The sequence below is a fragment of the Trachemys scripta genome, chromosome 3 (assembly GCF_013100865.1).
Source record: "Trachemys scripta elegans isolate TJP31775 chromosome 3, CAS_Tse_1.0, whole genome shotgun sequence".
NCBI classification, from domain to species: domain Eukaryota; kingdom Metazoa; phylum Chordata; order Testudines; family Emydidae; genus Trachemys; species Trachemys scripta.
In genome coordinates, this window is record NC_048300.1 from 82,314,552 (window position 1) to 82,342,478 (window position 27,927).

Below are 27,927 nucleotides of genomic sequence, written 5' to 3' on the forward strand. Positions count from 1 at the left end.
CACCCTCTTTCCAAATGCTTTTGTTGCTCTGCACATGCTTCTAACATTTTCTGTAACAGTTGCCAGTGGAGAACGCAGCTTCTCCAAGCTGAAGTTAATAAAAACACATCTACGCTCCACAATGACACAGGAGAGGCTGGTCGGCCTTGCAACCATCTCAATAGAGCATGAGCTGGCCCAGACTGTGGACCTTCAGGAAGCAGTTCAAATCTTTGCAACCAAGAAGGCACGGAAAGCACCACTTTGATTATTCAAACAGATAAAAATGCCAGTGTTTACTATGCAGACAAGGAAAGTTACATTTGTTGTTCAGGCGTTTGAAAGTTAAGTGTTACTTAAAATTTTTGGAAAAGGCATTTTAAGTTGTTAGTTCTCCTTTATTGGGGTAGGTAGCAGAGCAGTACCATGAGAGGAGTAGAACAGGAAGAAGGCAGAATTGAGACCTTTCAAAGTTTTGGCCCAAGCGAGGGGGCAGGGGGACGTCATTTGAGCTCCCCGCCTCAGGTGCCAAAATGTTGTGGGCCGGCCCTGCACATAGGCCCTGATTCAGCAAGGTGATTAAGGTTCATGCTGAATTGGGGCCATAATGAACAATTTTACCACAATTTCATGTGGTAACATATACAGTATAATTTATATGCCATCCTCATTTTGTGAGATTTGTGTTTTACTCACAAGAAAACAGCTGCAAAAATTCACTCATTTTCATTCTTCTAATTGTTTTAATTTGAGTACACACACAGATTTCTGCCAGTTACTACAAGCATGGAAATGAAGGCTGTCCTCTGAGGAGACAAAAGTAAATTGAGGCAGGATCAATGGACCTGAGTGGAAAAGGGATCTGTGGACAATACAGTTTGGATCCAAGGGCTTACGGGAGCACTACCAGTAAGACCTGGAGTTCACCACAAGCACTTGGGAGTAGGAGGCAGTATTGGCAGGGTAGGGAAACAGGAATGCCATGAGCAGTTTTGTAAGGGGGCGGTTTATTAGTTGCAGTCAGGGCCAGCTCCAGGCACCAGCCGAGCAAGCTAGTGCTTGGGGCGGCAGCTTGTAGGAGGCAGCATTCCGCCCAATCCTAGGGCGGCACGGCCGCTTTTTTTTTTTTTTCTGTTCCGCTCCGGCCGCCCTGTAGGGGGCAGCGGCATGGAGGATGGGAGCGCCCTGCAGCGAGCCCGGCAGGGCAGCCCACATCCTTCCCTCCCAGCCAACTGGAGTGGTGCGGAACCCTCCCGGCAGGGGGCACAGCAGGAGGGGCCGCGTGGCGGCACCCCGTGGAAGCCCTGGCCGCCCCCCTTCTCTCTCTCCCCCTGCTTCCTCCCCCCGCTAGCCAGGGCACATCTGCAGGGCAGGGAGTCCCCCTGCACCCTGGCTCCAGCCGCGCCACAGGTTTTCTTTTTTTTTTTTTGCTTTGCTGTTCTGGCCGCCGCGTTGTGTTTTGTTTTGTTTTTTTGCTTGGGGTGGCCAGAAAGCCAGAGCCGGCCCTGGTTGCAGTGAGCCCTTTGGTTTGCTGGTGACTCTTTGGATGTATTGGGTCCAGGCCCCATTTAGTGCTGGTGGACCACTAGAGGAGTATGTGAATATATGTGTGTTGCCCATGACTTCATTTGATGGTTTTAGGGTTCTGTTTTGGTTATCGATTAAGAAGATGTCAGATAATTCAGCTCAATCTGTTTATTAAACATAGAGAAATCAGCAGAGAGAGGTTCATACTTTACCAACTCAGGAAACAGGCTTGCAGCAATCACACCTTACATCTTTTATCTGTGTCTGTCCAAAAATACGAACTTCATCTGACTTATGTTTATAGTGCACTTGTTTACGACAGATAGCAAATGCACCTTACTCTTGTTGCCTTATCTAGTTTCATACTTGTTTTTCAAGGCACAAAGACATCTGCACCAAACGTACACAGTAACATTCCAAGGTTACTAGACTGAAGAGTAGAAATCGCATTAGACTATAGAGACAGTAACTATTTTTTACTAATGGTGCCCCACACACAATTCATATATAAAACTCCTTAATAGAATATGCATATTATTTCTGACCGATTTTTCACATTCAAAGAATAAATGTTAGAACAGTTTAATTATTAGTTGATTTCCACAGTAAAGCTTGGATGGGTACAAAGCTTTCTGGGAATCCATTTACACAATTTAGCATAAATACAAAGCATTATAATAGATGATATTGGCTAACAGTGTGCAGTGTGGAGAGGATAACATTTTAAATGTAAACTGGACCCTTTTTGAGAGAGGAAATATCAGATAGTAGTTTTCCTACAATTTAATAGGATCATCTCTCTCTTTTCCCAGCTGGCCTGCCAAATACCTGAATATTTTGGATGGAATTTGGTCTTTAGCAGTTCTATTTTTCCTTTGAGACCAGGAAGTTTTTTGTTTCATATGTTTGGATTCTATGCTACTTTAAGAATTTTCTCCTTGTATCAAAAATAGTTGGCTCTTACATAGCATCCATAGAGCTTTATAAAGGAGAGTAAGTATTATTATCCTTATTCTACAGATGGGGAAACTGAACCTAAGAGAGGTAATGTGGTCACAGAGTAAGACCGTGGTAGAACAGACAGTAGAGCCCGGGTCTCCTGACTCCCATTCCAGAGCCCTCTCCACTGAACCTCCCAGCCTCTAGGGGGTCTCTCTATAAAAATCCTTTCCTACTGCACAAGGTGGGGCTCGGCTGAATTAGTTAGTGTTTGTACGTTGCTTGGAAAAGAGAAAGCACCAAACCAGTACTAAGTCACAGGGCTATCATTGCAGGCTAAAGTTTTAAACACTGAGTCAGTTAGTAGTGGAAATAACTAGATATGTTCTGTGTGCAGAGAGCTTTACACTCCACCCACACAGATTGTTCTGATGACCATTTTTTTTACTGTTAATTAAATCTGTTTTTAAAAATATTCATTCCACTGTTTTTCTGAAAAGCTTAACCATGAGGTGGGTGAACCCCTGAAACTGATCAAACCTAATAGCAGAGCAAATTGTCCCCCCAGAAACTATTAGACTGGGACTAGTTTTCCTCTGAGACATCTTAAATGTAAAATTTATACCATGTCCTTTTAAATGTTAGCCCTTCTGAAGTGATTTTCATCCAGCCTGAGTAACTTGAAATCAAAAGGAACCAAATTGAAACAAATGCTTGACATAAATAGGACTTATTTTTAGAAAGAAAGATGATTGAAATGGAAACCAGCAGCAAAGTTCTATCTTTGTGTCACTTCTCTTTGAATTTAATATTACAGATGAACCAGCCAGTTTAAAATCTCTGCACACGCTCTGATGCCTCTTTTCTTCAAAAGTGATGTTTATCCTATCTATAGTTAAAGGAACCATTTTATCAGGGTGACGTGAATATTAAATGTGCCATAGATATGGGGTATAAATAGTGTGTTCAAACCATGGAATTCATTCTCTTTTTTATTCCCCCATTTAAAGCCCTTATAAATCATATAATATGGTACTGATATATACAACTGTGTTAAATGTGATTAACCCATCCACCCCAACAGGCTTCTTAAGAATACTTCAAAGCACATTATACAAGATAAAGCAGCTCTAAGCAGTGACAATGTGAATATTCTCCTCCTTCCCTGCTTTCTCTGCACAGCTGGCATCTTTTCCCTGGTGTTAATCAAAGGGAGGTATTTATGGTCCCTCCTTCCAAGCTCTAAGCTTTAACCATTTCAGTGCTATATAATGCACCTGTAGTGCTTCCTCGGAATCTGATACATCTCTGTGCAAGTGCCAGTTTTCCAATTGAATGTCTGCGCTTGAAAGAGTCTTGCCATAGTAGTGGCACAGCTGGGGTTAAATCACAGTGCCACCTTCAGAAACGTTTAGTTAGATCTGTCTCAAGAAGTAAGAGTGGCAGAACTGGCTACCATTTTTTTTTATCTAGAATGTATAGTTCTGATCTTGCCCTCCACGCATAGAACTCCTATCTGACAAGTACGGACTAACAAGCCCATCCAAGTTCTACATGCAGAAGATTTATAAGACTGGGGCACATTGTTAATTAGGATTGAGATAATGTTTGTTTCATACTTGCCTTTGCTTCCTAACCTAGATAAGGTAGAAGGGTTCAGTATTATTTTTTTAGTTGGGGCCTCCTCTGTTTTAAAATGTCATGAGGCTTGTGCCCTAAATTCCTCCTGAAAGGAAATATACCTGTCTTCAGCTAGTCAGTAAAATACATGAAGGTTGTATTAGTCAAAGAGTAAGAGACGCCATATACCAATCTGCACTGAACCCACTCTGCTCAGGAAATGCTTCATCCAGAATTAAGACAGATGAGCTTTTCAGCAACCCCTGGGCTTTAGGCACATAGAGAAAAATCTATTTAGAGTGGCTGTATGGCTCACTTTCTTACATTTCTAAAGTACTGTAGTTAACCCTTCTGCTTTTTTTAGCTCTGATTTGCAAAAGCACCACAGAGCTTTTAGTATGTTCTCAGCTGAACTACTGATACGCTGTGATAGCTTTCTGGGTTAGTGTTATTCACCACAAAAACACAGAGAGAAATATCAATAGAGGCACATTTTTGCATTATTCCAAACCTCAGCACTGGAAACAGACAATAGAAGTCTCTTACTTTAACACTGGTGTGTGTGCTCATGCCTGTGTGTGTTTGTGTGTGTTTACTTGAGTTCAGTTCAAAATAAAAGTCACAATTAAGGCTTAGAGAAAAAGGTTGATCCCTTGCACACAAAGAGTGGAAAGGGCTTGTGGGGCCTCGTATGGGGAGGGATGGAGAAAGATCAGACTCACTGCGCAAGAAATATGGTCTCAAAGGAACTGCAAAATGATCAGGGTGAGGGTTGGTCTATGTTAGCAGAAGGAAAGTCTAAGGACATGTCTACAACGGGCCGGGGGGGTGCTGCCACGGGGGTGCCTCAGGGTGGTGGTGGGGAGCTGCCGCAAGGCTCCCCACCCCAGCTCACCTCTGCTCCGCTTCCTCCCTGAGCACGCCGCCCCTGCTCTAATTCTCCTCCCCTCCCATGCTTGCGGCGCCAAACAGCTGATTGGCTGTTTGGCGCCGGAAGCCTGGGGGACAGGAGAAGTGGAGCGGCGACCACACACTTCGGGAAGGGGGCGTAGGAATGCTGTAAAAAAAATTGGGGGCACCGCATTTTGGTGCCCCCAAAACTTGGCGCCCAAGGCAACCACCTAGTTTGCCTTAATGGTAGCACTGGCCCTGGTGGCAAAGGACAGCATGGAAATTCTCAGGGACAGCATCAGTTGCAGCGTCCCAAGGTGTTAGACTCTCTACATAGGCAGAGGCGAGACATTAGTTCTCATCATGATCTCTAATAATTAGTGATTGGCTTAAACTCTGAAGCATAAGTAAGAGAAAAAGCATTGACCCCAATGTGATGACAGAAGCCAGTTTCTAGCTGAACTCTTTCACGGCTGATCAAAGCATGCAAGAAAGAAGAATGTCAATCATATTAGAAAGATATGCACAATCTACTTCAAATGGCATCTGAGCCTCACCAAGGGAGAGCCATGCCCTCTAGGGCATCTACCCACCACTAAACCTGGGTAGCTCATCAGAATCTTGCTTGATTGTATTGGGAATATCTGCATAATCTACGGTGAGCAATGCCTCATTTTGGTATTTCAAGAGGGCAACAGTGATGACACTTACGGCTAGATTTTCAAAAGAACTCAGCACCCAAAACTCAGTTTTTTTGAAAATCTGACCCCAATTGTGAGTATTCAACTTTTCTTCCAGCCATATTGTGAATCACTTTATCCTTTGCTGAAATGCCTCCACCTCTGGGCTGGAACCTGGCTGCTGTTTAACAGTACATCATAACAATTTTGTAGTGGAAGCGAAAAAGAGAGTGTAGGAGGAATTTAGGCAGGCAAAATGACAACTTTGCCCCTGTGACCACTGCAGCATAAGAATATAAAAATTCCATACGCTGCAGTCAGTCTGAATTGGAGAAAGATTTCTGTTACCGGTGATGCAGCTGTCTCCCTTGTTATTTATCAGTCACAGTTCATCTGCAAACCACTGTGACAGTGTTGAAAAGAGGGATCATCACAGTGACAATCTATTCTAGCATATCCTAGTGAACTGCCCATGGGCCTGGGAGTCAGGAATAGAGGAGTTCTGTTCCCAGCTCTGACGGTGTGTTTTGTGGCCTTGGACAAGCCATTTATTTAACCCATCTGTCTCCGTTTGTGAGATAGTATTTATCGCCCACGGTTGTTATGAGGATTAATTGTGTGTAGAGCAGATTAAAAGCATCATGAATAATACTTATTAAATGATTCGCAGAGTAGCTCATAGCCGAGTATTAGTTGTCTGAGTATTTGATCAATGACTGAGATTTTTAGTGTATTTGTGTTCTCTCTTCTCTTGAAATAAGATGAATAGAATTTAAATAGACACTATATATTTTTTGTATTTCTGATTTAATCCTAGATGCTTTATAACATATGCACGACTAGAAGTTTTCTTCCATAGAAATGTGTGTGATGAAAACGAATTAAGAACGTGTTAAGGCATCTCTCATTCTACTGACTACATACCAGGGGACCAGATCCTTAGCTGGTGTAAATTAGTGTAGCTCCACTGACTGCAAAGGAGCTAGATTGACTTACACTAGCTGAGGACCTGCCCTTGGATACTTTTTTATATGAAACAGTTACTGATTGATTGGGACATTTTAAGACTCGGGGGTCCTATGTGTAAATTCATTCAATGAGAATATCCACTGTCTTTCTGAGCATTGGCTAGGTTCCCCTAAGCTAGTGAATAACACTATTCTAAGGAGAAGTTACTAGTAGGATTTTTTTTTCCTTCTACCTGTTTTTGGAATTTCTTTTTCTCAGCATTTACTCACGTGTGCACACCTGCTGGCCCACACTCTGACAATTGATATATACTTAAAATGTGTGAACCAACTGTTGACATGTAATAAGATCACTGACCTATCCTCAAATGTGTACCCTCAACCACTGATCTCCACCATAAATGCAAATGTGTGCCACAGTTGATGTGCACTAATAAGTATCAATGTTAAGAAAGTCAGTGCTTTTAAGGAGTTTTTAGTTTTGGATGAAATTGTGTTAAATCTATACCATTGTACTAGCTCTCATAGAGAACTACACGTGTCTGAAGCCTTAAGAGCCAAAAGTTATTGAGTTACAAGTTTGTGAAAATGTCACAATTATTTTTTCAGAGCCCTATTATCCAAAAGTGTATCTGGTAGTGCCCCCAGAACTTCCCCGGGGGGGGGGGAGGGGGGAAGTCTCATCTTTTGGCTAGAATTTCTCCTGGCCAGAAATTTTTTGGAAATTGGTCTTATATAGTGGAGTGGATCTTACACCTTTAGTTCTGGAGTTACAGCTGAGACTCCACGGTAAGGCTAATTTCCTCTAGTTGTTTTGTAATTACTTTTGTTTATCATTTACATATAAGAAATGAAGAACCATTTAACATTCAGCACTGAAAGCAATGCACTCAGCTGGGCAAGTGACCAAACCTTTTTGACTGACATCCCAATTGTAGCAGGTAGAAATGTCGATGAGAAATAAATGACATCCTAGCAGCAGGCTCTATTTGCAGGGGTGGCTTTTAAGCAGCAGGTGTAATGTTTTCCTTAGACCCGCTGTCTACAGACTAGAATTTAGTCAAACTGTTTATGCCCCTGTACAGTGCAATAGATGTGTATATGTGTTGAATACAGAAAATGATGATGTACCAAGCAGTTGATGTTTTCTTCCTAGAATGGAGGTGACCACAGTTTGGCCTAGTGTGGCCCACAGAGAATAAGGAATACAACTGGCTGCAGCTCAAGTCTGCTATACCTCCTTTATGCCTGTGAATGTCTTTCATAGGTTAATCAGCAGTGAAAAAATATATCTGACCAGCAATTCCTATTTATCTACCGAGGAGGATGCAAATACAAGCCAGTGTTATGGCTGCCTGCATTTATTTTTTTATTACACTATTCAAGTAGCTAATGTTCAAATTACACCCCTTGTACTCACAATTGTGGTCACAAAGTTACAGGCATAAAAAGGGAGGCTGGGTGTTGTGCCATCTGTTTTCTGGCAGATTGCCATTGTGGTCCGTGGTATCACAGCACTTTGGCTGTCCTGTCCTAGAACAATGATGACCAGAAGAATATTAAATGTTAATACATTTAAATTAGACATTGTTGTGCTTGGTGATGGGTGCTGTCAGCCTGTATCTTACTGGTCTGTGCTTCCTTTATTCCAGATAATTGATAAGAGCAAACGAGACCCCTCTGAAGAAATTGAGATTCTCTTGAGATATGGGCAGCATCCAAACATCATTACTCTGAAAGATGTGAGTAGTCTGAGGACTTCAGCTTTAAACAATTCTCCTTTAAATATCAAGCTTACCTGCTCTGCAATTGAGAAATTCTCCTGTTTTAATGTTCAGTCATTTTAATTTTCAAATGAGAGCCATCTGAATCCCAGAAAAAATGTTCATTGAAAAATTATTGGACACAAAAATGGCAAGATTATCAGACCATGCATTCAACAAATACTATTTGGTCAACTCTAGTGAAAAGCATATTTGAAATGACCCGTAAGGCTGGATAGAATAGAAATTAATTTGATTTTAAAAGACTAACCAAAATCTTGCAATCTTCTTTTTGAAGTAGATTGTCGAACACTAATAATGAGGGTTCTGTAGATAACTGGAATGGCTATTTCCTTGTCAGTAACTGTTGACATACAGCCTCAGGTACTTGTTTTATTGAGAGGAGGATTGTTAACTAGGCCAGTAGGGCTTCCCCTGTTTTTTATTGAGTGCCAAGAAGCCTTTAACTTACATGTGAGCAACCAGAAAAGACAAGAAGAGACCTTATTTTAACATTTAATAGAAAGACAACATCTCTAAGGCCTTGTCTATGCTACAGAACTTTAGCAGAGACTTCTCACCAGTGCTAACGCCCCACCTCAGCTACACCAAAGGGAGCACCCGCCAAAGCCCTAGAGCCAGAATGACTTCTGGTGTTTTTATCCCCTTTCTCTGAGCAGCTTTAGTCAACATGGTGTAGAAATGTTGTAAGCTGCCGGAGTCTTGTCAACACTAGGAAGCCACCTGCTGGCAGCCCTATTGGAAAATGTTCTTGCTAAAATCCCCTAGTATAGATGAGGCCTAACAGTGCTAGCTGTCTCATAAATGACAGTAAAGGAAAAAGAGGAAGCCTGTTTCTGGGTTGTAGTGTGCTCTTGGGTGGGAGACTACTGATTTGTTCACTCCCTTAAAGAAAACACACCTCTGTGAGCTCATTTGCATTGGAGCTCCTGAGGTATTGTATTTACAAAGCTCAGAGCCCTTGATTCCAGTGGAAGAGGGACAGCTGTGGAAAAGTCATCATGTGGACTTCCAAAATTAAAAAAAAAATCAAATATGACATTTTCTGGCTCCGCATTTCTTCCCCCATAACAAGAATTGGGGAATGTTAAGGGACATAGACACAACCTAGTGCATATCTATCCAAGAGTTACAGGAATTGGGAATGATCTAGCGTGAGATTCTAGGCACTCAGAGATTACAGTGATGAGCATGGTATAAGAACCTAAATAGATACAGTAGAATTCTATCCAAGCACAGAATGTTAATGCTTCTAGAATGCTGGCACTTTGCAGATGGGTATCCAACTGAATGTTAGGAGAATGTGTGTAGATGTTGTTGGGGTTTTCCTGATACCTCTTCCACTCGTTCCCCAAGAACTCAGTTTGACTCCAGTCTCATCATTCAGGTTCCTTTATTTGGCATACATCAAAGCTATGCTGAGTTGATCAGACTCAAGCGTAGGGGTGTGCATGTAAGGTGTACCACACATCCAAAGTTACACAGCAAAACTTTACTTTGTATACATTTTTAATAACACATGCATTCTTAACTATACATTGCATCATATACTTCATGGTAGGCTTGGTTAGTTTTCAGGAACCAATCCCTGTATAGTAAGCTCTGTCCATGTAGAAACTGATCTTTACATTCCAGGTTTATCTTGCCCATTGTCCCTAGCATCCAGGTGCTCCTGCTTATCTTTGCCAGCACAGACATTCTGACTCCAGCATACTGCTTGTTAAGCCCCTATTTACAATTTAACCTTCCATTCGCCTTCCCAATGATGTCCATTAAAAAATGAGGCAAGTTACATATATCAAGCCAGGCTTACAGACATATCTGTATTTAATACTCACATTATAATTCCTAGTCAATTCATTTGGACAATAGTTTACCATTGCCAGCACTTAGAGTATAGTGGTGTGTGGTGTGTATGTGTTTGTTTCAATAGACAGAAACACAGAGACCTTATCCATAGTCTGTACACACAGGAACATAGGAATTGCCATACTGGATCAGATTTATCTTCATCTGGTCCAGTATCCTGTCTCCAACAGAGGCCAGCACCAGATGTTTTGGAGGAAAGTTCAAGAAACCCCTCGGCATATGTGGTCCCCATTAAGGTCTCATCCTAATCCCTAATAGTTAGAGATTGCCTTAAAACTGGCAGCATGAAGCTTTGTATCACCTCCAAAAAGGTTTAGCATTGATTATTACAACACTGGATATTCTCGTTGTCCATATAAATGTCCAGTGTAGCAAAGGGGTATGAAATTAAAATCACTATATTCCGTTTGGACAAAAAGCTGATGCAAACAACTTATTCACCAGAATGCACATGCTATATGCTATCACGGAAAGCAAGTACTGACTAATCATAATGCAGTTTGTTTGGCTGCTTATGAGACAAAGGGAAATCTTGATATTTAAAATGGCGAGTGCTACCCTGTAGAACTGGAAGAGAGCAAATAATTGTGAGGAAGTTTGGGCTAATGCCAGAAAAGATTTCAGTCTGCAGTTGGAGGTGCTGCTTCTGCAGCTTGGTTTGTTAATATTTTGCAGACTTGATAGCAAATTATGAAAACTGGGTTTCTGTGCAGCTCAAGGTTCGATGAATAGTTGCTTCAGAGATGAGAAGCACAGTAACTCCTTGCTTAACGTTGTAGTTATGTTCTTGAAAAATCCAATTTCCCCATAAGAATTAATGTAAATGGGGAGGGGGGACGCCCTTAGGTTCCAGGGAAATTTTTTTCCCAGACAAAAGACATTATATACATGTACAGTATAAGTTTTAAACAATTTAAACAATGTAATACTGTACTCTGCAATGATGAATATGAAGCTTGGTTGAGGTGCTGGAGTCAGAGGGTGAAAGAGAATGGATCGTCCAGCTGCTCCTCTTGCTGTTCTTTACAATGTGCCAGAGGGTGCTCAACCCTCAGCTCTGCCCCAGACCCATCCCCACTCCACCCTTTCCCCCAAGGCCAGTCTCTGCTTCACCCCCGCCCCGCCTCTTCCCACCCTGCTCTACCCCCTCACCCCAAGCGCGCCGCGTCCTCGCTCCTCCCCCCTAGAACCTCCTGCACACTGCAAAACAGCTGATCATGGCGGTGAGAGGCCCGGAGAGGGAGGAGGCGGCACTGGGGGAACGATTGGGAAGGCTGCGTGCCATGTCCTCGCTCCTCCCATCTCCCCCTCCCCACCAGAGCGTCCTGAACACCGCAAAACAGATGATTGTTGCGGGCAGAAGTCGTGGGGAGGTGCTCATCTGCAGGGGGAGGCACTGGGGCAGGTGGAGGGGATCTGTTAGGGGGGCTGCTGGCCCACCCTGGTTCCAAGCTCCCACGTGCTAGCTCTGACCGACTGCTCTTCCAGAGAATCCCGCAAGTAGTGGACAAAGTACTGTACTAGCAGGCGGAGGCCAAACAATGTTATAAGTGAACACTGCACAACTTTAAATGAGTATATTCGCTACTAGATCAGCGATGTAATAACGTTAACCGGGACGATGTTAAGTGAGGAGTTACTGTAATGATTAACCCTTTTTGTAAAAAGATCACTTTTATGTTGTTGTTAAATACAAGGAGTATAAAATTCACTTCTCCTGTATTAACTCTGTTTTCTTCTTGCAGCATCTTGCAATAACATGGCAAGATATTGCAGAGTGATCACTACTTGCTAGAGTAATGGAACAGTGATGTATGATTGCTTCCTCTGCTCTTCTAGGTGTATGATGATGGGAAGTATGTGTACCTGGTGATGGAGCTAATGCGAGGAGGAGAGCTCTTAGACCGAATCCTTCGACAGAAGTGTTTCTCAGAACGAGAGGCTAGTGCTGTCCTTTGCACCATTACCAAGACAGTGGACTATCTGCATTCCCAAGGGGTAAGTATGATCACCTCTGTTCTCCATGTCAACCTTAGTAAAAGCTGACTCTTAGCAGCAACGTCAAAGCTACTTTTCTCAGGAAATAAATATTAAATAGGGGGGTTGCCCAAAATGAACATTCAAAGGTGCAAAGAAATTTGGAAAGGGTTAATTGATTTAATATTTAAGCATTACATTTAAAAATGAGTGTCCGGTTTGTGAAATGGGATTAAAGCCACTCGTGCCATTCTCCAGGCCAAATATCTTATATTTATGCAATGCCAAAGATTCTAACTTTCAAATCTATGTGGGCATTATTTATTCATATCACAATCATTATTGTAGTATCCAAGCACCATGTGGGCAAATATGAGCTTTTCAATAAAATATCAAAATCCTAGCCCTCAGACATTCACATCAGCATATAGGTGCATAAACAAATTCCCCTTTTTAAGATTATATGCTGATGTGAACATCTGATAGGGCAGGGTTTTGACCACCTATTAATAGAACAACTTTTGAAATTCGAGACCCCTGCAGATAGCAATTTGAAGTACTCTCCTTTCCCATTTGTCTGGGGCATGCAACATTGTGGATGGGCCTGTAAAGTACCTTTGAGTTCATTTTGTACCAAGGCTGATATAGTTTATATCTTTTATTTGCCCACCACTGAAATGTAGCCACTTCTAGTGAAATACACACTGCACAAAGGCTTTTTAGGAAGGGAAATGAAGGAAAAGGAAAATGTCTCCCTTCACTTGAGAGCCACTCATGTTAAGAGCAGCCAGAGAAAGAACCTCACACTCAAATGAGTCCACACTTTCCGCCTTTGGCAGTCTTCTCTCTTTTTTAATTGAAGGATTAAAACACTCAGATTCAAAGAGCTTCCTATACTTTTAGAGGGATGTATTTTATTTGTATAGTAATCCCTTCTGCTAACCCACAAAAGAGATGCCTTTCCACTGGAACATCTGCCTCCCTCTTGTATAGCATCAGAGGATGCAATTTGTATTATTATTTCTGATTTTAACAGGAGTGCAATTCTGTATCCATGCCATCAATTCACTCATTCAAAAAAAAAAAAGACATTTTTCAAAGGCCCACTCTTCCAAGGCAGGAACTGTTTTGCCCCCATACACACACTCCCCACCATCAGGAAAAATGTATAATGATGGTAACCAAGCCTGCAAGCTGTGTAATCATGCCCATGTTATTTATTTTTTATTTGTTTCCCATTAAGGTTGTGCATCGAGATCTGAAGCCCAGTAACATTCTCTACATGGATGAGTCAGGAAACCCAGATTCCATTAGGATCTGTGACTTCGGATTTGCCAAACAGCTGAGAGCAGAGAATGGACTACTCATGACACCTTGCTACACAGCCAACTTCGTAGCCCCTGAGGTAGGGTTGTGTTTCATAAACTGTGGATACAGAATTTTATAACAAAAAGCACGTCTCTGTACCTGTCCTTCCTTTCTCTCACTGCCTTTAAAAAAGGAACAAAGCAGGAGTTGGAACAGAGACAAGTTTCATGTGCCCTGTTACCAGCCGTCCCTAGTCCTCATTCCTTGTGGGTGGTTAGCTTTCCCCATGTCCTTACTAACTGTAGCCATGTCTGGTTGGGACTTACTTAGCAGACATGCCAAACCCGTGGGGAAAAAAACAGAAATTGGGTTTGTTTTTGGCTTAATTGGCTTATGAGTTGCTTGTTGGCTAGGCTAGTTTTTGGCTTGTAGCTTGGTTTTTTTGATCCGCTCTTGGCAAGCAGGGGCGGGGGGGTGGAAAAGAGTCAGGGGTGCACAGTGGGCCCACCACAGTCCCAGACTGCACGCCAGGGGGGGATCTAGTCACACAGTGTGTTAGGGTTCTTAGAGATTGGCTTGTTTTGAAATGGGATTAGCTTGATTTTTGGCTTATTGTGAAAGTCAGGGTGCTTATTTACCGCGTGAAAGTTGGCAACTGTTACTCAAGTGTCACTTTGGCTGATTACTTCAGGCTGGGTATCTCTTTTTCCCCAGTTGCTTCACCTATGAGGTCAGAAGGTTGTTTCCCCTTCAATGTACCTCATCCAAACAAAGTTAGTCTCAAAATGATTATATTAAAGCCAAGATTCATTAAGAATCAAGAGAGAGAAATTCTTGGAATGAAATCCTGGCCCCACTGAACTCAATGGGAGTTTTGCTAATGGCTTCATTGGTTCTACAATTTCAGGAACTTAAAACAAAAGAAACAGCCTGCAAAGCATCTCTGACCTGGAACTCCTCAAATAGTAATCCAGCCAGATAGAATCTGTGTGGTTATAGTGAAGATGAAAAAGGCGTTACAGGTTTAGTGAACTCTCCTCACCTAAGCTTAGCCCATCCTCCTCTTGCTCGTTGTGTGGCAGCATGTCTGAATTCCTTCTTGGCATCACATCTCTGGATTCATTTCCCATCTGGGACAGTTTCTGATACCATTATTCATGATGGATAGTATCTCACCCCATGAGCAGTCCCACTGAAGTCAATGGGACTACTCCTAGAGTAACATGCTGTTTAGTGTGAGGAAGGGTATCAGAATCTGGCCCACTGTGTTTTCTCTTCTTTCTACCTGTGATACTTATATGCCCCCGTCACTGTAGTATCTGAGCACCTCCCAGTTTTTAATGTCTAGTGTCCTTACAACATCCCTGTGAGGGTGAGAAGTGCTATTATCCTCAGCACTGACAGATGGGGAACTGAGGCAGAGAGAGGCCAAGTGACTTGAACAAAGTAACAGAAGCTGGATCCAGGTTAGCACGAATGCAAGCTAGTGCTCTTCCTCTTTATTGCCCCAAATCTTGTGGTAACCGTGCCCATGGCTTTGGTTCCTTACCTGTTTGGACTATTTAGGCTGCCTACTATGGTTCAGCGCTTGAAACTCTTATCTGTCCTTCTATGAAGTATCAACAAGTTTATCTCCTGGATGATTGTTAGTTATTTGTTCCAGTCAGGTTTTACTAGCTTAATCAAGTCCCTAAATATACAACTCTAATTGTTTATCTACCTCTGCTGGTTACTACCCAATAACAGAATACACAATTATTACATATCACAAAATTATGTATCATTCCAATATCAAATACCATTTTTCCCTCGGACAGCATGCAATCCTCAACCTCCTTTGCTTCCTAATTTCCTTACCCTCCTGCCCAAAAAAGTAGCAACTCGGTATCTGCCTGTAACGATGAAGTAAGTAACTGGCTTATCTTCCTACAGACAATACTTTTGGGAAGTTTTTTAAAATTTGGATCATATACCCCGAATTCTCAAAAAATGACTTTTGTTTAATTGATGCCATCTCATCATCAGATGATGTGGCTCATTGTGTTAGACACAAAGTCATGTTCCATGATACACATGCCACAGCCATGATTAATATATAAAAATGCAGATATGTTATTAACTCTTCCATTGTCAAGTTACATTTTTGGTCCATTATTTTGTTGCTGTTGGTCTGGTTATCCATCGTGGAAATAGCTCTTTAAAATATATCAGAATAAATGAAAAATGTACTGTGGTACCATGACAGTTTAATTTTTAAGATGAAAATTGACCACATATGAGAGACTAAATATTGTCATTTTCTGAAAGATTAACATGCCTACAGTATCTGATTTCTCTTTTCATTACGGAATATCTTTTGTACGCTGTCCATAATCGGAAACGCTGCCAGATCAACACCTTGACAGATTAGACTTTAGTGAGCTGAATTCAGATCAGAAATCATACTCCTAACCATTCTCAATGAGCCAGGCAAGTCCTACTAATGCAGGAAACATTAGCAATCAATTGAAACACTGCCATAACTGACAGTTCGCATGAAAGCCTTAAGTGCTGCTCCTGTGACATAATGCTGCTCGTCAGCTCCGATTTGTCTTTTGCTAGCTCAGTTCAACACCCACTGCAACCACTTCCTCCCATAAGCATGTGAAATTAAATAGGAAGTTAGGAAGGAGATTGAGCATATGATACAACAGAAGGATAGCAGAGGTGTAATGGCAGGTTTGCATATATAAATCTTTATTTTGGAAAGCATTTAATTTTTGGTATTGGATGCTAATGGGGCTATTGCAGGGTAAAATATCATAGATGGTAAAAGATGCCTAAGAGGAAGAACCAGCATGCCACCTAGTGGGAGCAGTGCTCTCCGTAAAGAATAAATAGCATGGTTCAGTCAGGAATAAACAAACCACAAGCACCGTGCATTACATGACTGAGTACAAGAGGATCATTTTGAGTAAAATAAGGAGCCTTCATTCTTCAAAATTCAACCAAACTCTGGACAGAATCTTTTTTGGCATGCAAAAATGTAAGATTTTTTTTTCTTATTTTTCCATTCTTGTATGCTTCCTAGTCCCCATTATAACCAGAAGCAGAAATTCTAAAGTACCAGAGAGCCTATTTTCACAATATTTCAGCCCAGTAATGCAAAATCTAAAAGTTAGATGATTTTGGATATACATCTGGGTGATTGTTAGAAATCAATGGAGTCATCTGAAGTTTGCCCACTACTACAAATGACCTACAGTATGTTGGCCTAAGAACCATATATATGTACATTGGAAACCACATTCTGTCCCTTAGGAGATCTCAGTTCTTACATACATGACAGGTTCTCTGACTTCCATGAGGCCAGGATAACACACCTTCTCTTGTAAAGCCCTTTTAACAAAAAGGCTTTTATGGAAGTCGTGGAAAAGAACTGGTATCTGATTTTAGTGAAGACGCTTATTGTTGTTTATTATAGTTGTGCCCAGAACCCCATTGTGCTAGTCACTGTACAAACACAGGCATGGTCTGTGCTAGGCTTTTTTGCCAAAAATGTCCCACACCGCTACCATCTGTTGAGTTTCACCAGTGGGAGCTGGAGCATAGATAAGGTGCTGGTGGCTGCTGGCACTTAAATCACTGTGTTATTGTAGACCTAGACATGATGCTTAAAACATCAGTGGTGCCTAGTAGCTCTGACTAGCCCCCCCACCAGTGGCAGCAACAATAGGGAATTTTTGGCAAACAGTCTTTTCTGAGTAATTGCACATCTACTTTTTCCAGATTTCCTACAGCATAAGCTTGCGCAAGGGTAGATTTTGCACCAAAAAGTGTGCAGATTTTCTGCCTAAATACCAGGTCTTTGGCCTCCAAAGTGGATACATTATTTGAGGTACTTTGGAACCTCTCCATTTTATCTCACGCAGCTGTAAAAATCAGTGACACAGACTATTAAAGTTATTTTGGAAGCTAAAGCACACCCCAATACCTGTTCTTATTTTACTGGATGTTAAAATTGTCATGATGCAGTAGCCAGCCAGCACAGTCAATATTTAACATAGATATACTGTACTTTTAAGCGCTTTAGAATTTTTTGTCTACTCTATTTGCCCCCAAGTCATGATTGTCTTGTGTAAGGTAGCTTTTTCCAAGGTAGCAGATGCACACTCAGCACATCTGTCAGATGGAGAGATTGTTTTGCCTTGTCATTTATATTCGCTAAAGTTTACCTAGGCAGGATTTTCTGAAGTCACTTTTTTCATAGATTCCAAGGACAGAAGGGACTATTATGATCATCCAAACTTACTTCTTGTCGAACACAGACCATAGAACTCCACCCCCCTCCAACAACAACAAAAATTCCTAGAGCAGATCTTTTAGAAAAACATTCAATCTTGATTTTAAAATTATCAGTGTTAGAGAATCCACCACAACCCTTCAATGAAGTGAGATCACTAATCGGTGCTAGGGCTCCAGGACAGGGGGGGGGAAATGTTGCAGAATGTTCCTTCCTTTCATAGTGTTTTGCAGGGAGGTCACTGTATCTAGTGATCCCAGCGCATGGGAAAAACTGATCTTCTCTAACAACTGCAATCTCAAAATGTATGCAGAATACTGGCTCACTTTTAAAGCAGTAGGGAAGCAAATACAAAAGTTAACTATTCTTTCCTTCCGAGGGTAAGAATGCTCTAAGGCCCTTCTCAGAACATCAGGAATCCCCTATTCTTCCCCCACCCTGAGAGATTTACACCATTGTAACTCCACTGACCTGAATGGGGTTACTCCTGGTTTACACCACTGCAGATGACTTCTGAATCAGGCCCCTTGTGTTGTGCTAGCTGTCCATGCGGCCAAAAGGACTGAACATAGCTCCCACTCTGGTTCTGCACCAGTATTAAGTCAGATGGGCAGATCTCTTCAGAGCACTCTAGGACTTGTCCACATGAGGGGAAATGATCAAGTTTGGCTTTGTTAATGTAACGCCGACAGACCCTGGTCGTCAGTGGACGGGATCAAACCTGGGACCTCTGGAGTTTCGTGCATGAGCCTCTACAGCATGAGGCAAAAGCCTTATGGCTGTTAGCTAAGACTGTACAACAGACTCATTCATCCCTCTCTCTAAGTGGTCTCAGTGCCACTAGATGGGACAGAAAACCACACTCAGGAGGTGTGTGGGTTATATTACCATATGCTCTTTAAGCCCAACCTAAACATGACCACTTTTCTTAATGTAGATGCAGGGTTTCTTCTTTAGCTCTAGTTTAGGAGGTAGAGTGTTACTCTTTATCTACACTGGGGGAGGTGGGGTGGTGAATAAACCTGACCTAAACACAATCTTTATCCTAGCCCAGACAAAGACAAAGTGCTTTCTCTCCCCCCTTAAATCTGAGCTTGCTGAATCTGCAACATTCTTTGTTACTTCCAACCCCTGATCTAATCTTGACCTCTCTTTCTAATGTAGACATATCCTTTGAAAGTTAGAACCCCACAGTGACATTTTTGCCTAGTCACTTTTCAAGGTATAACTGTACTTTAAATTAACCTTACTGTATTCAATTTTCTTTGTAAGCTAGCACATAGCTACTTCTTGCTTTTGAGGAATATTTATTGGTTTCCAAAAAAAAAAAAAAAAAATCCCAAACCAATACAATTCTACATAGTGCATTTTTAAAAAGCCAAAACGAAAAACATTGTAGACAGAGCCCCCCCAAAAAAACAAAAAAACAAAAACCACCACCACCACTCCAGTAACTATTCCCTATTACAAAGCAAAGCCTAGAAGATCCATACATCATTTTACACATATGAACATAGATCACCATTCCTCCGGCGTAGCCCTATTGACTACTGAGTGTAAGTAAAGGTGGCAGAATCTGGCCCTTAATGATCTCTAGACCTTTGTTATGGAAAATCCTGATACCAAAGGCTGAGACAAGTGTATCCAGAATTTTACAAGAATGAGAACAAACCAACCAAACAAAATCAACTCTCTCCAAAACAGTGGTACTGGAACAATTTTTTATAGCAGGGGTGCTGAGAGGCATTGAACCAGACTGTAAACCCTGTATATCATGAAAACCACTTTAAGCCAGGGGGTGCAACACACACACACACACACGCACTTCTAGTTCCAGCACCTAGGCTCCAAAACTCCAGCAGGACATGATTCTGACTTTCGTGTTAGGTCACATAAGTATCCTGACATGATGTAATACAGTGTAATGTCCATGCATCACGTTCCACAAGAGAGCCTAGGTAGTAGCATGTATTTCCTTCCTCCTTCTACACACACCACCTGATAGACACGTTACTGGGTTATTGATGTAAAATGAATATTGCTGCGTGTCCCCAAAAATTCTTCAGTTACTTTACTATCTCCCCATGTGCCGTAACAGCTTTACTGTAACTTCAGAAATTTTCAGGCCCTTATTTTCCAATGTTCATATGTACAAATGCCAATGACACAAAGTCATGTGTACAAATGCATGATTGCACACAGCTAGTGAGAGTGGGTGGGCAAACTGGGTATTGATCTGAAAATGATTGGTCATGTGTCATTCTGGCAATTTGTATGTACAAATACCTGATTTGTGCACACGGGACTGGTAATGCATATGAATTGGTACATTGACCTTTTCAAAAGTCAAACCTTTAGAACCCAGTTCACACCACAGCCATTTTTACACTGTTCTGGCAGCTTAGAGGGATCCCTTAAGTGTGCGTAAATATACACCAGCGTAAGCCCCCTTCACTCTGACTGAGCAGCATATAAGGTCTTTAGTGTAAATGAGAACGTTTCCTAATGTCCAGAATCATTTTAACCAAGCTCTGTAGAGAAGCTCGCATTTGCTGCAATAGTAAATCTAGAAATGTGTCTGTCATTCCCTGTGTTTTCTTATTTCTTATTATTGTTTTCTTCTGTGATTACTTTGCATGTCATGGGATAACTATAACTTGAATTACAGTGTCCAAAGTATTTACATATTTTCCTATGTGTGTGAGAATAGTTGCTTGTATTCATTGACTTTAAAATCCACCTTTCCCCCCCCCACCCTTCCCAGCCCCTCCGTCTTATTTGGCTTCTTTAGAGTTGTGTGTCTAGGACCAGCTAAATAGATTCTATTATCTTCAACAAAATGGTAAATGTGCCCCCCTTCCATCCGATAGTTTCCCACGCAAACAATTACTGACTGTTTTGCTGCCCTAGGCAACTCCCTATTCCACCTGTACACTAGAGCAGGCTCTGCAAAATATTAACACATCACTGCCATAACATCCACATTTTCCTGAAATTCAAAAGTTCAGAATTCAGGAGCATGAATTAACCTTGTCTCTCTTGATTTCCTTATGTAGGTCCTGAAACGACAAGGTTATGATGCAGCCTGTGACATCTGGAGCTTAGGGATCCTGTTGTACACCATGTTGGCAGGGTAAGTGCGAGATTTCTGGTGTAGGTAGTTCAAAACTGACTAAAGACATAAACAAGTCATGGATAAATACAAATGCAATGTATTTTGAGAGATTAAACCAATTGCAGCAGACCAAAAAAAAAAAAAAGGCACTTTCAGAACTGAAAAGTCTAGCACTTTCAGAACTGATTTAGGCACTTAGCCTATGTCCCATAGATTCTCAGTGAGACTTAAGCTACTAAATTCCTACATCACTTAGGATAAAATTTCCAAAAGTGCTTAAGTGTATAATGTAGGAATAGTCTATTAAAAAGCCAGATCCTGTTCACCTTATTCATATGAGGAGTTTCATTAATTTCAATTTTAAGGTGTGTTCTATTCAGGTTCCTGTACTGTGCTCATCACTGTGGTATCTGAGCACCTATGAAAAGGAGAAAAGTTGTGTTTTCAGGTGCAATTTGAAAAATAGATGGAGGCTCCAAGATGCAGACAGAATAGGAAGTTTGCTTCTGATGGTAAGAGTTACAAAGGAGAAGGCTCTCCTACCAGCAGTAAGATTGTAGAAAGGGACAAACTAGCAAAAGGTGTGAGTGCTGGGGGAGCTGGATGGAGGGAACTAGAAAGGGAAAGGAGGTATAGATGGGGTGGCTAAGGTTAAAGACAGACATAAGATGGTTCAGAGGATGAAGGTAAATTGAAAGGGGTAGAGAGGGCTGAGAATGAAGAAGAATTGGTTTGAATCTGAAAGTCGGTGAGAAATTCATAGAACACAAACCAGAAACAAAAATTGTCAAACCCCTTGCAAACTAAAAATGTCAAGTTTCTTATCGCTCAAGTAGAGGAATGGCTGGCTGGCTGGCTGGCTGGCCATAGCGTAGAGTACAAGCACATTTGTCATATGTAATCACTGGTTGCATTTTTGCTATGTCCTTTAAAAGAGGACAGAGAGCAGATACTTTCTAGTTCAGCAGTGGAGAAGAACTTGAATTCCTTCCTCAGATTTGTATGAAAAACACATATTCTGAGTCCATCTCTCTGTCACTCGTATCTTTTGCCTCATCCATTACAAAAAAAGATGCCAGCTCTTCCAATACTAGCTATTTAGTGGTGATTAGAATTGTTCAGAAACTGTGTTAGATATGTTAGACGCTTCAGGAGTAACGTGCAAAGCCTGTCTGGCCTGCACTGCAAATCAAGTCCGTTTCTACTCTGAACTAAAGCAATGTCTTACAATCCTTTACTTCACTGTGGTCTCTGAAAAAGGTAGTCTCTGTTTAGCTAATACCACAGATTTACAGCAGTATATGGCAAGAAGAGATAAGGACTTTAAGGACTACACATTATCTGTGATCGGTTTATCTTATTCGTTAGATTAATTACCATAACTGCTTTTTAAACATGTAATCCTTAAAAGAAAATCTGAATACCCATCAGACAACCTCATATGGACCCTACCATTGGGCCAGGAGCTTGCCCTCGGAGCTGGGGAGGAGCAATAGCATGCAGTCTCCCCAGCTGAAAAACCCTCTCCCAGGTGCCTTTGTTGTAGTTTTGAGCCTGAGCCTGATGGGCGTGTAGGAGGTTCTCCTTCATAAATTGTCCCACCTGTTCAAGATGCTCGTACATTTGTAGGACCTTCTGTAACATGGTTTGAGGCCATGACAACTGCTTTTCCCTGGCATCTTTTAAAGAGGTCCAGGATTCCTCAAGGCTGTCAGCCATATAAAAGTTCAAAAGGTGAGAAGCCTGTTGAGATCTGGGCACCTCTTGTACTCCAAAGAGGAGATAGCTCAGGGGTGGGGAGACAGACTTTTCCATAACCCTATCACAGGTGATTTGTTTCCGCAATCTTTATTACGATGGCTAAAGAAGACCTGAAAGGTGGGCTTTTTAATGTTTTTTTTAAAAGGTGCTTGTTTTCCTGCTTTCTTCATCTCAGAAATATCAGAGCTTTTATGTCATAATTCCACTACTAGGCCAATCACCCTGACTCTAAGATAGACTAGACCTGAATTTTTAAAGTTTAAAAAAAGGGGGGGGGGGGAGAAAAATCCCATACACTTTATATTTAAAAAAAAAAAAATCAGAAAGAAACAGGAGGGAAACAAAGGTGCATTTCTTTTTTCTTCACAGGACAATTTCAAGGGGATGGTAAAGCATTTGTCCATGAGAAACTCTCACCATTGCTGAATAAAAATTAAGGGCTTGTTTCTGAAGTCTTTACTTAGATTAAATGCCTAATGATATCAATGGGAGCAGAATCAGGCCCTATAATTGTACACCTAAAAATCTGCAGTACATAAAGATACATCTTTTTACAGTAAACATGTTTGTTTCACAGATTCACCCCTTTTGCAAATGGACCAGATGACACCCCAGAAGAGATACTGGCCAGGATTGGCAGCGGAAAATATGCACTTGCAGGAGGAAACTGGGATTCAGTGTCCAATGCTGCCAAGGTCAGCAGATTCTTCATGTTTTTATTCTGCTTTCTAAAAAGGAGTCCTTCTGCAAGATGTAAGGTTCTTTTAAGCAAGCGGAGGTGAAATCAGCAGCTGTATTAGTTCCATAAATTCTATTTGAATGAGAACTATGTAAAAATGGCTGCGTGACTTATTACATTATGCATTTCTGTATCCTATTTCAGGAATGTAAGACATAATGCAGCATCTTAACACAGATAAATGAAATTTAATATCCAAGTCCAACAAAAAATCCTTTTCAATTTGGTTGAACTCTTCAAAATATATAGGGCAGCCCAAAACTGCAAATGTCCAGTTTAATTGTGGATCACTGTGTGACCCCTGAAGGTAAACCCTTTAAAAGGCAACCCATATATTAGTATTTTTAACATGCACTTAGGTATGTTTGTTGTTATAGTTTTGTATTGTTACTAATACTTTGCCTTTGTATAGCACTTTTCATTCCAGTATCTCAGTTGACTACAAACATTGATTTCTCTCTCACAGTCACTTGTGAGGAAGGTAAATATCCTTGTCCTGATTTTACAAATGAGAAAAGTGCAGCACAAAGTGATTATGGCCAAAATTTTCAGTAATGGACACTAATTTTGGGTACCCAAATTTGTGATACCTTGGGCCTGGTTTTCAGAGGTGCACAGCTCCTCTTGACTTCATCTGAAATAGTGGGCACTCAGCCGGGCCCAAGGTGTATCTCAAATGGACACCTATACCTCCAAGTATTGGTCATTTCTATACATTTTAGCCAAAGTGACTTGCCCAAAGTCACAAAAGAAGTCTGTGGAAGAGCTGGAATTAGAATAAATATCTCCTAAGTTCTAACCACAAGACTATCTTCATTTCTCTTGGTCTCTTCTGGCCTTAAACTCTAAAGAATACATTAGATCAACTAATCTGGCCTCCTGCATATTAGTTACCATAGAATTTCACCCAATTACCTCTGTATTGAGCCAAATAACTTGTGCTTGACTAAACCTTATCTTCTAGCCTTGATTTGAAAATGTTAAGAGATGGAGAATCCACCACTTCCCTTGGTAGTTTGTTCCAATTGTTAAAAAATTGTGCCTTATTTCCAATTTGAATTTTTCCGGTTTATGCTTCTAGTCATTGGTGATCCTTATACCTCTCTCTCCACTAAAGTAAAGAGCACTTTAGTACCTGGTATTTTCTCTCCGTGGAGGTACTTAAATACTGTAATCAATCAAGTGACCTTTCAATCTTCTCTTGATAAACTGGACAAATTGCACTCTAAGTCTCACTGTAAGAAATTTTCTCGAGCCCTCAAATCATTTTTGTGGCTCTTCTTTCTGCACCCTCTTCAGTTTTTCAAGAACCCTTTTTAAAACATGGACCCAGCACTGTGCACAGTATTCCAGGATATGTCCTTACCAATGCCATGAACAGAGGTAAAACAGATTTATTTGGGCATAAGATAAAAAAACCTCACTTCTTCAAATAAATCTGTTAGTCTTTAAGGTACCAACAGACTCCTTGTTGTTTTTGTGGATACAGACTAACACGGGGACCCCCTGATACTTTAATATTCCTGTAGGAAACTATTTTTTCACCTCATTTGTGTGTTGGTTTTGGTTAGTTTTGTTTTCTCATTGTTAGAGAAGTAACTAGTTCATCTCACCTGCGCAGGCCAATTGTCAAATAATGATGTTTTAATAGGGTGCCCAGTTTCATATTAATATGTTCAGATGGTCTCTTAGGTGCTTAAATGTCCGTATGAAATTTGGTTTTACTTCTGAAAATTACAAGGGATTATAAAGGCTTGGATGCATTGCACTGTCCATTTAAATACTGCTGATGAAACTACCATGAGTAAGGGGAAAATCTAAGTAAAAATATTTCCAGCCAGACTCTGAAAACCTCAACTGATGGTTTTTACTTTTCTCCCCCACCCCCTTTCTTTCTCCTTCAACCATAGGATATTGTGTCCAAGATGCTTCATGTAGATCCTCATCAGCGCCTAACAGCAGTCCAAGTGCTAAGACACCCATGGATAGTGAACAGGGAATATCTATCTCAAAATCAACTCAGCAGACAGGATGTTCACCTGGTGAAGGTACACAGCATCTTTTTCCTGAGAAATGTAACTTCCTGAGTAACAGTGAAAAGATAGGATTTGCATTAACAACTTGGAGATACAGGAAATAAGGGGGTTATTTTCAAATGAGCCCAAGATAAATACGGTATTACATTAAATGTAATACTATTTTACACACATCATCTCCTAGTTATTAGAACTTTCTTCTATGTTGTAATGAACTAGCGTAAGTGTGTGTGTACACATACCAGTACCCCTTGTGGGGTGGAATTGGAACCACTCAGCTGTGTGCCAGGGCCTATACTATTAACAGCTACTGGAGATTCTCCTTTCTCTTGGTGGGAGGAACTAGGAAAGGGAGGGTAGTAATGAAAGAACTTATTTTAAGCCAAGTATTTTCTCTTTCATTTTGCAGGGTGCAATGGCAGCCACATACTTTGCTTTAAACAGAACACCTCAGGCACCAAGGCTGGAGCCTGTATTATCCTCCAATCTGGCTCAGAGGAGGGGCATGAAAAGACTTACCTCAACAAGGTTATAGCAGATCCCAAAAATGCCTCACTGAAACCCACAGTTTATTATTCAAGAGGTTCATCTTTATTACTCAGATAACAGAACTTTGGACAACATGCACATGAAGTCACCAGAATCAGCAGAAGTCCAGCATAAGGCAAAGTTACCCTTTGCTGTTTTATTTTTTACATTTGGGCCAGGATCCTGAATCAGCAACTTCTCCAAGACGTGCCAATTGCCCTATTTCCTTATTGACTTAAAGCCAAATAAAATAAGATTCCCTCCCAACCCCAAGTACTATTTTTGAATCCTTAAGATGTTCTGAGATCACTTTTTTAAAAGCACTTTTCACAGTGAAAGCAAGCAGTTTGGTTTAAAAGTTTTCAACTGTGCCAGCATCTGCATCACGGTGAATTGGCTCAACCAGTCAGCAGTATACATCTACTGATCATCAGCTGCACTGAAGCCCATCTCAAAGGACTTGAAGGTTGGGGAGACATGGTGCCAAATACCAGATTTAGAAAAAAAATCTGTACTAAGTGAAGGAGAAAGAGCTGTCACTGATGAACACATCTCCTGATTCTGAGAAATCTTGTGAACTCTCCCACTCTCATCTGATGTTGAATAAGGTATGGAACAGTGACAGCCCCTCTAAGAGCAGATGTCACGAGCCTTAATATATCGAGGTTTGGCAGAGAACTCTGGGAACTGCAATCTCCAAAAGGGATTGTTAGGTCTCATGTGAATGAGGTCAGATGTCTGGCCAAGACTATACGAGTAGGAGCCTGTGGCTGAGAGAGGAGGTATGCCCTATGTTTGGCCTCTCCATAGTAGCAGGCTTGAGAAAACAAGCTGAAGATGGCTGGTGGAATAGAGCCAGGAAAAGACCTGGGACAGACCTACAGACAGCACATAGAAAGACCCCCAGGAGGGTTATTGCCAGAAGGAAGTCGCTTGGACAAGATAGTGGAGGGGGGGTGATAAAGTCAGTTGAAACTCACAGTTAGGGTGGCAGGATGTCCCCCTTTTTATAACTGTGCCAACCAGACTAGTGGATTATTGAGCCCAGGAGAGGCTAAATGGACTATCATTCTTGTTCCCCCAGGCCTTTTTCTGGGTCTATTCCACCAGACTTCCTCAGTTTGTTTGCACAGGCCTGCTACTCTGGAGAGATCAACCCTAAAGCATATCTCCATCCACTGCCCTCCTTATATAGTCTTGGCTTGTCACCCGACACACACTCCCATAGACATGTGACACTCAAGAGTTCCTCCCTGGGAAATGTACTCTCCAGGTTTCCTGCTTTTAAAGGGTCAAACCTTCTATTATGCCTAGGCTCACAGCACTCTCCCATAAAGGAGCCACCTCAGTCTTACAAGGTATTTAAATAATATTAATAAATAATAATAAAGAATACTGTGCTATTGAGACAAAATCAACCATACTCTGCTATCTGGGTTTTCCAGGTGTAACGATGCGGTTCTGGCGGGACCCAACTGAGAGTGCCGATTCAGGACAAATTGCTTAAAACAGGGCAGTTACAGCCCGAGGCTGGGGTTTTTCCACCTCTAAGGCAAACCCAACCAGCCAGACTAAGAGGACTTTGGTCTCACCCCACTGGCTAACCCCAAGTCACACAAGCAATTCCCTTAGACACTCCAGTTTCCCAGTATCACCACCAGTGCCACTCATTATGGGGACAAATGGTTATGAAAACCAATACCCCAGTAAAAGAAAAGTTCTCTCGATCCCAAAGGACCAAGCCCCAGACCCAGGTCAATATACAAATCAGATCTTACCCACAAATCACGCTGTTGCCAATCCTTTAGAATCTAAAATCTAAAGGTTTATTCATAAAAGGAAAAAGATATAGATGAGAGCTAGAATTGGTTAAATGGAATCAATTACATGCAGTAATGGCAAAGTTCTTGGTTCAGGCTTGTAG

The 27,927-nt window shown here is 41.4% G+C and overlaps 1 protein-coding gene across 2 annotated transcripts in view; it reads left to right on the forward strand.

Annotated features, from left to right (window-relative positions):
* The window catches only part of RPS6KA2 (ribosomal protein S6 kinase A2), a 432,449-nt gene extending 404,906 nt beyond the window's left edge, over positions 1-27,543 (forward strand). For both annotated transcript variants that reach the window (XM_034765236.1, XM_034765237.1), the window contains 7 exons: positions 8,257-8,346; positions 12,097-12,255; positions 13,478-13,639; positions 20,881-20,957; positions 23,278-23,395; positions 25,350-25,487; positions 25,885-27,543. In XM_034765236.1, coding sequence (XP_034621127.1) covers positions 8,257-8,346; positions 12,097-12,255; positions 13,478-13,639; positions 20,881-20,957; positions 23,278-23,395; positions 25,350-25,487; positions 25,885-26,010 — 870 coding nt within the window. In that variant the 3' untranslated portion in view covers positions 26,011-27,543. The remainder of the gene's footprint in view (positions 1-8,256; positions 8,347-12,096; positions 12,256-13,477; positions 13,640-20,880; positions 20,958-23,277; positions 23,396-25,349; positions 25,488-25,884) is intronic.
* Positions 27,544-27,927: the final 384 nt, after the last annotated feature.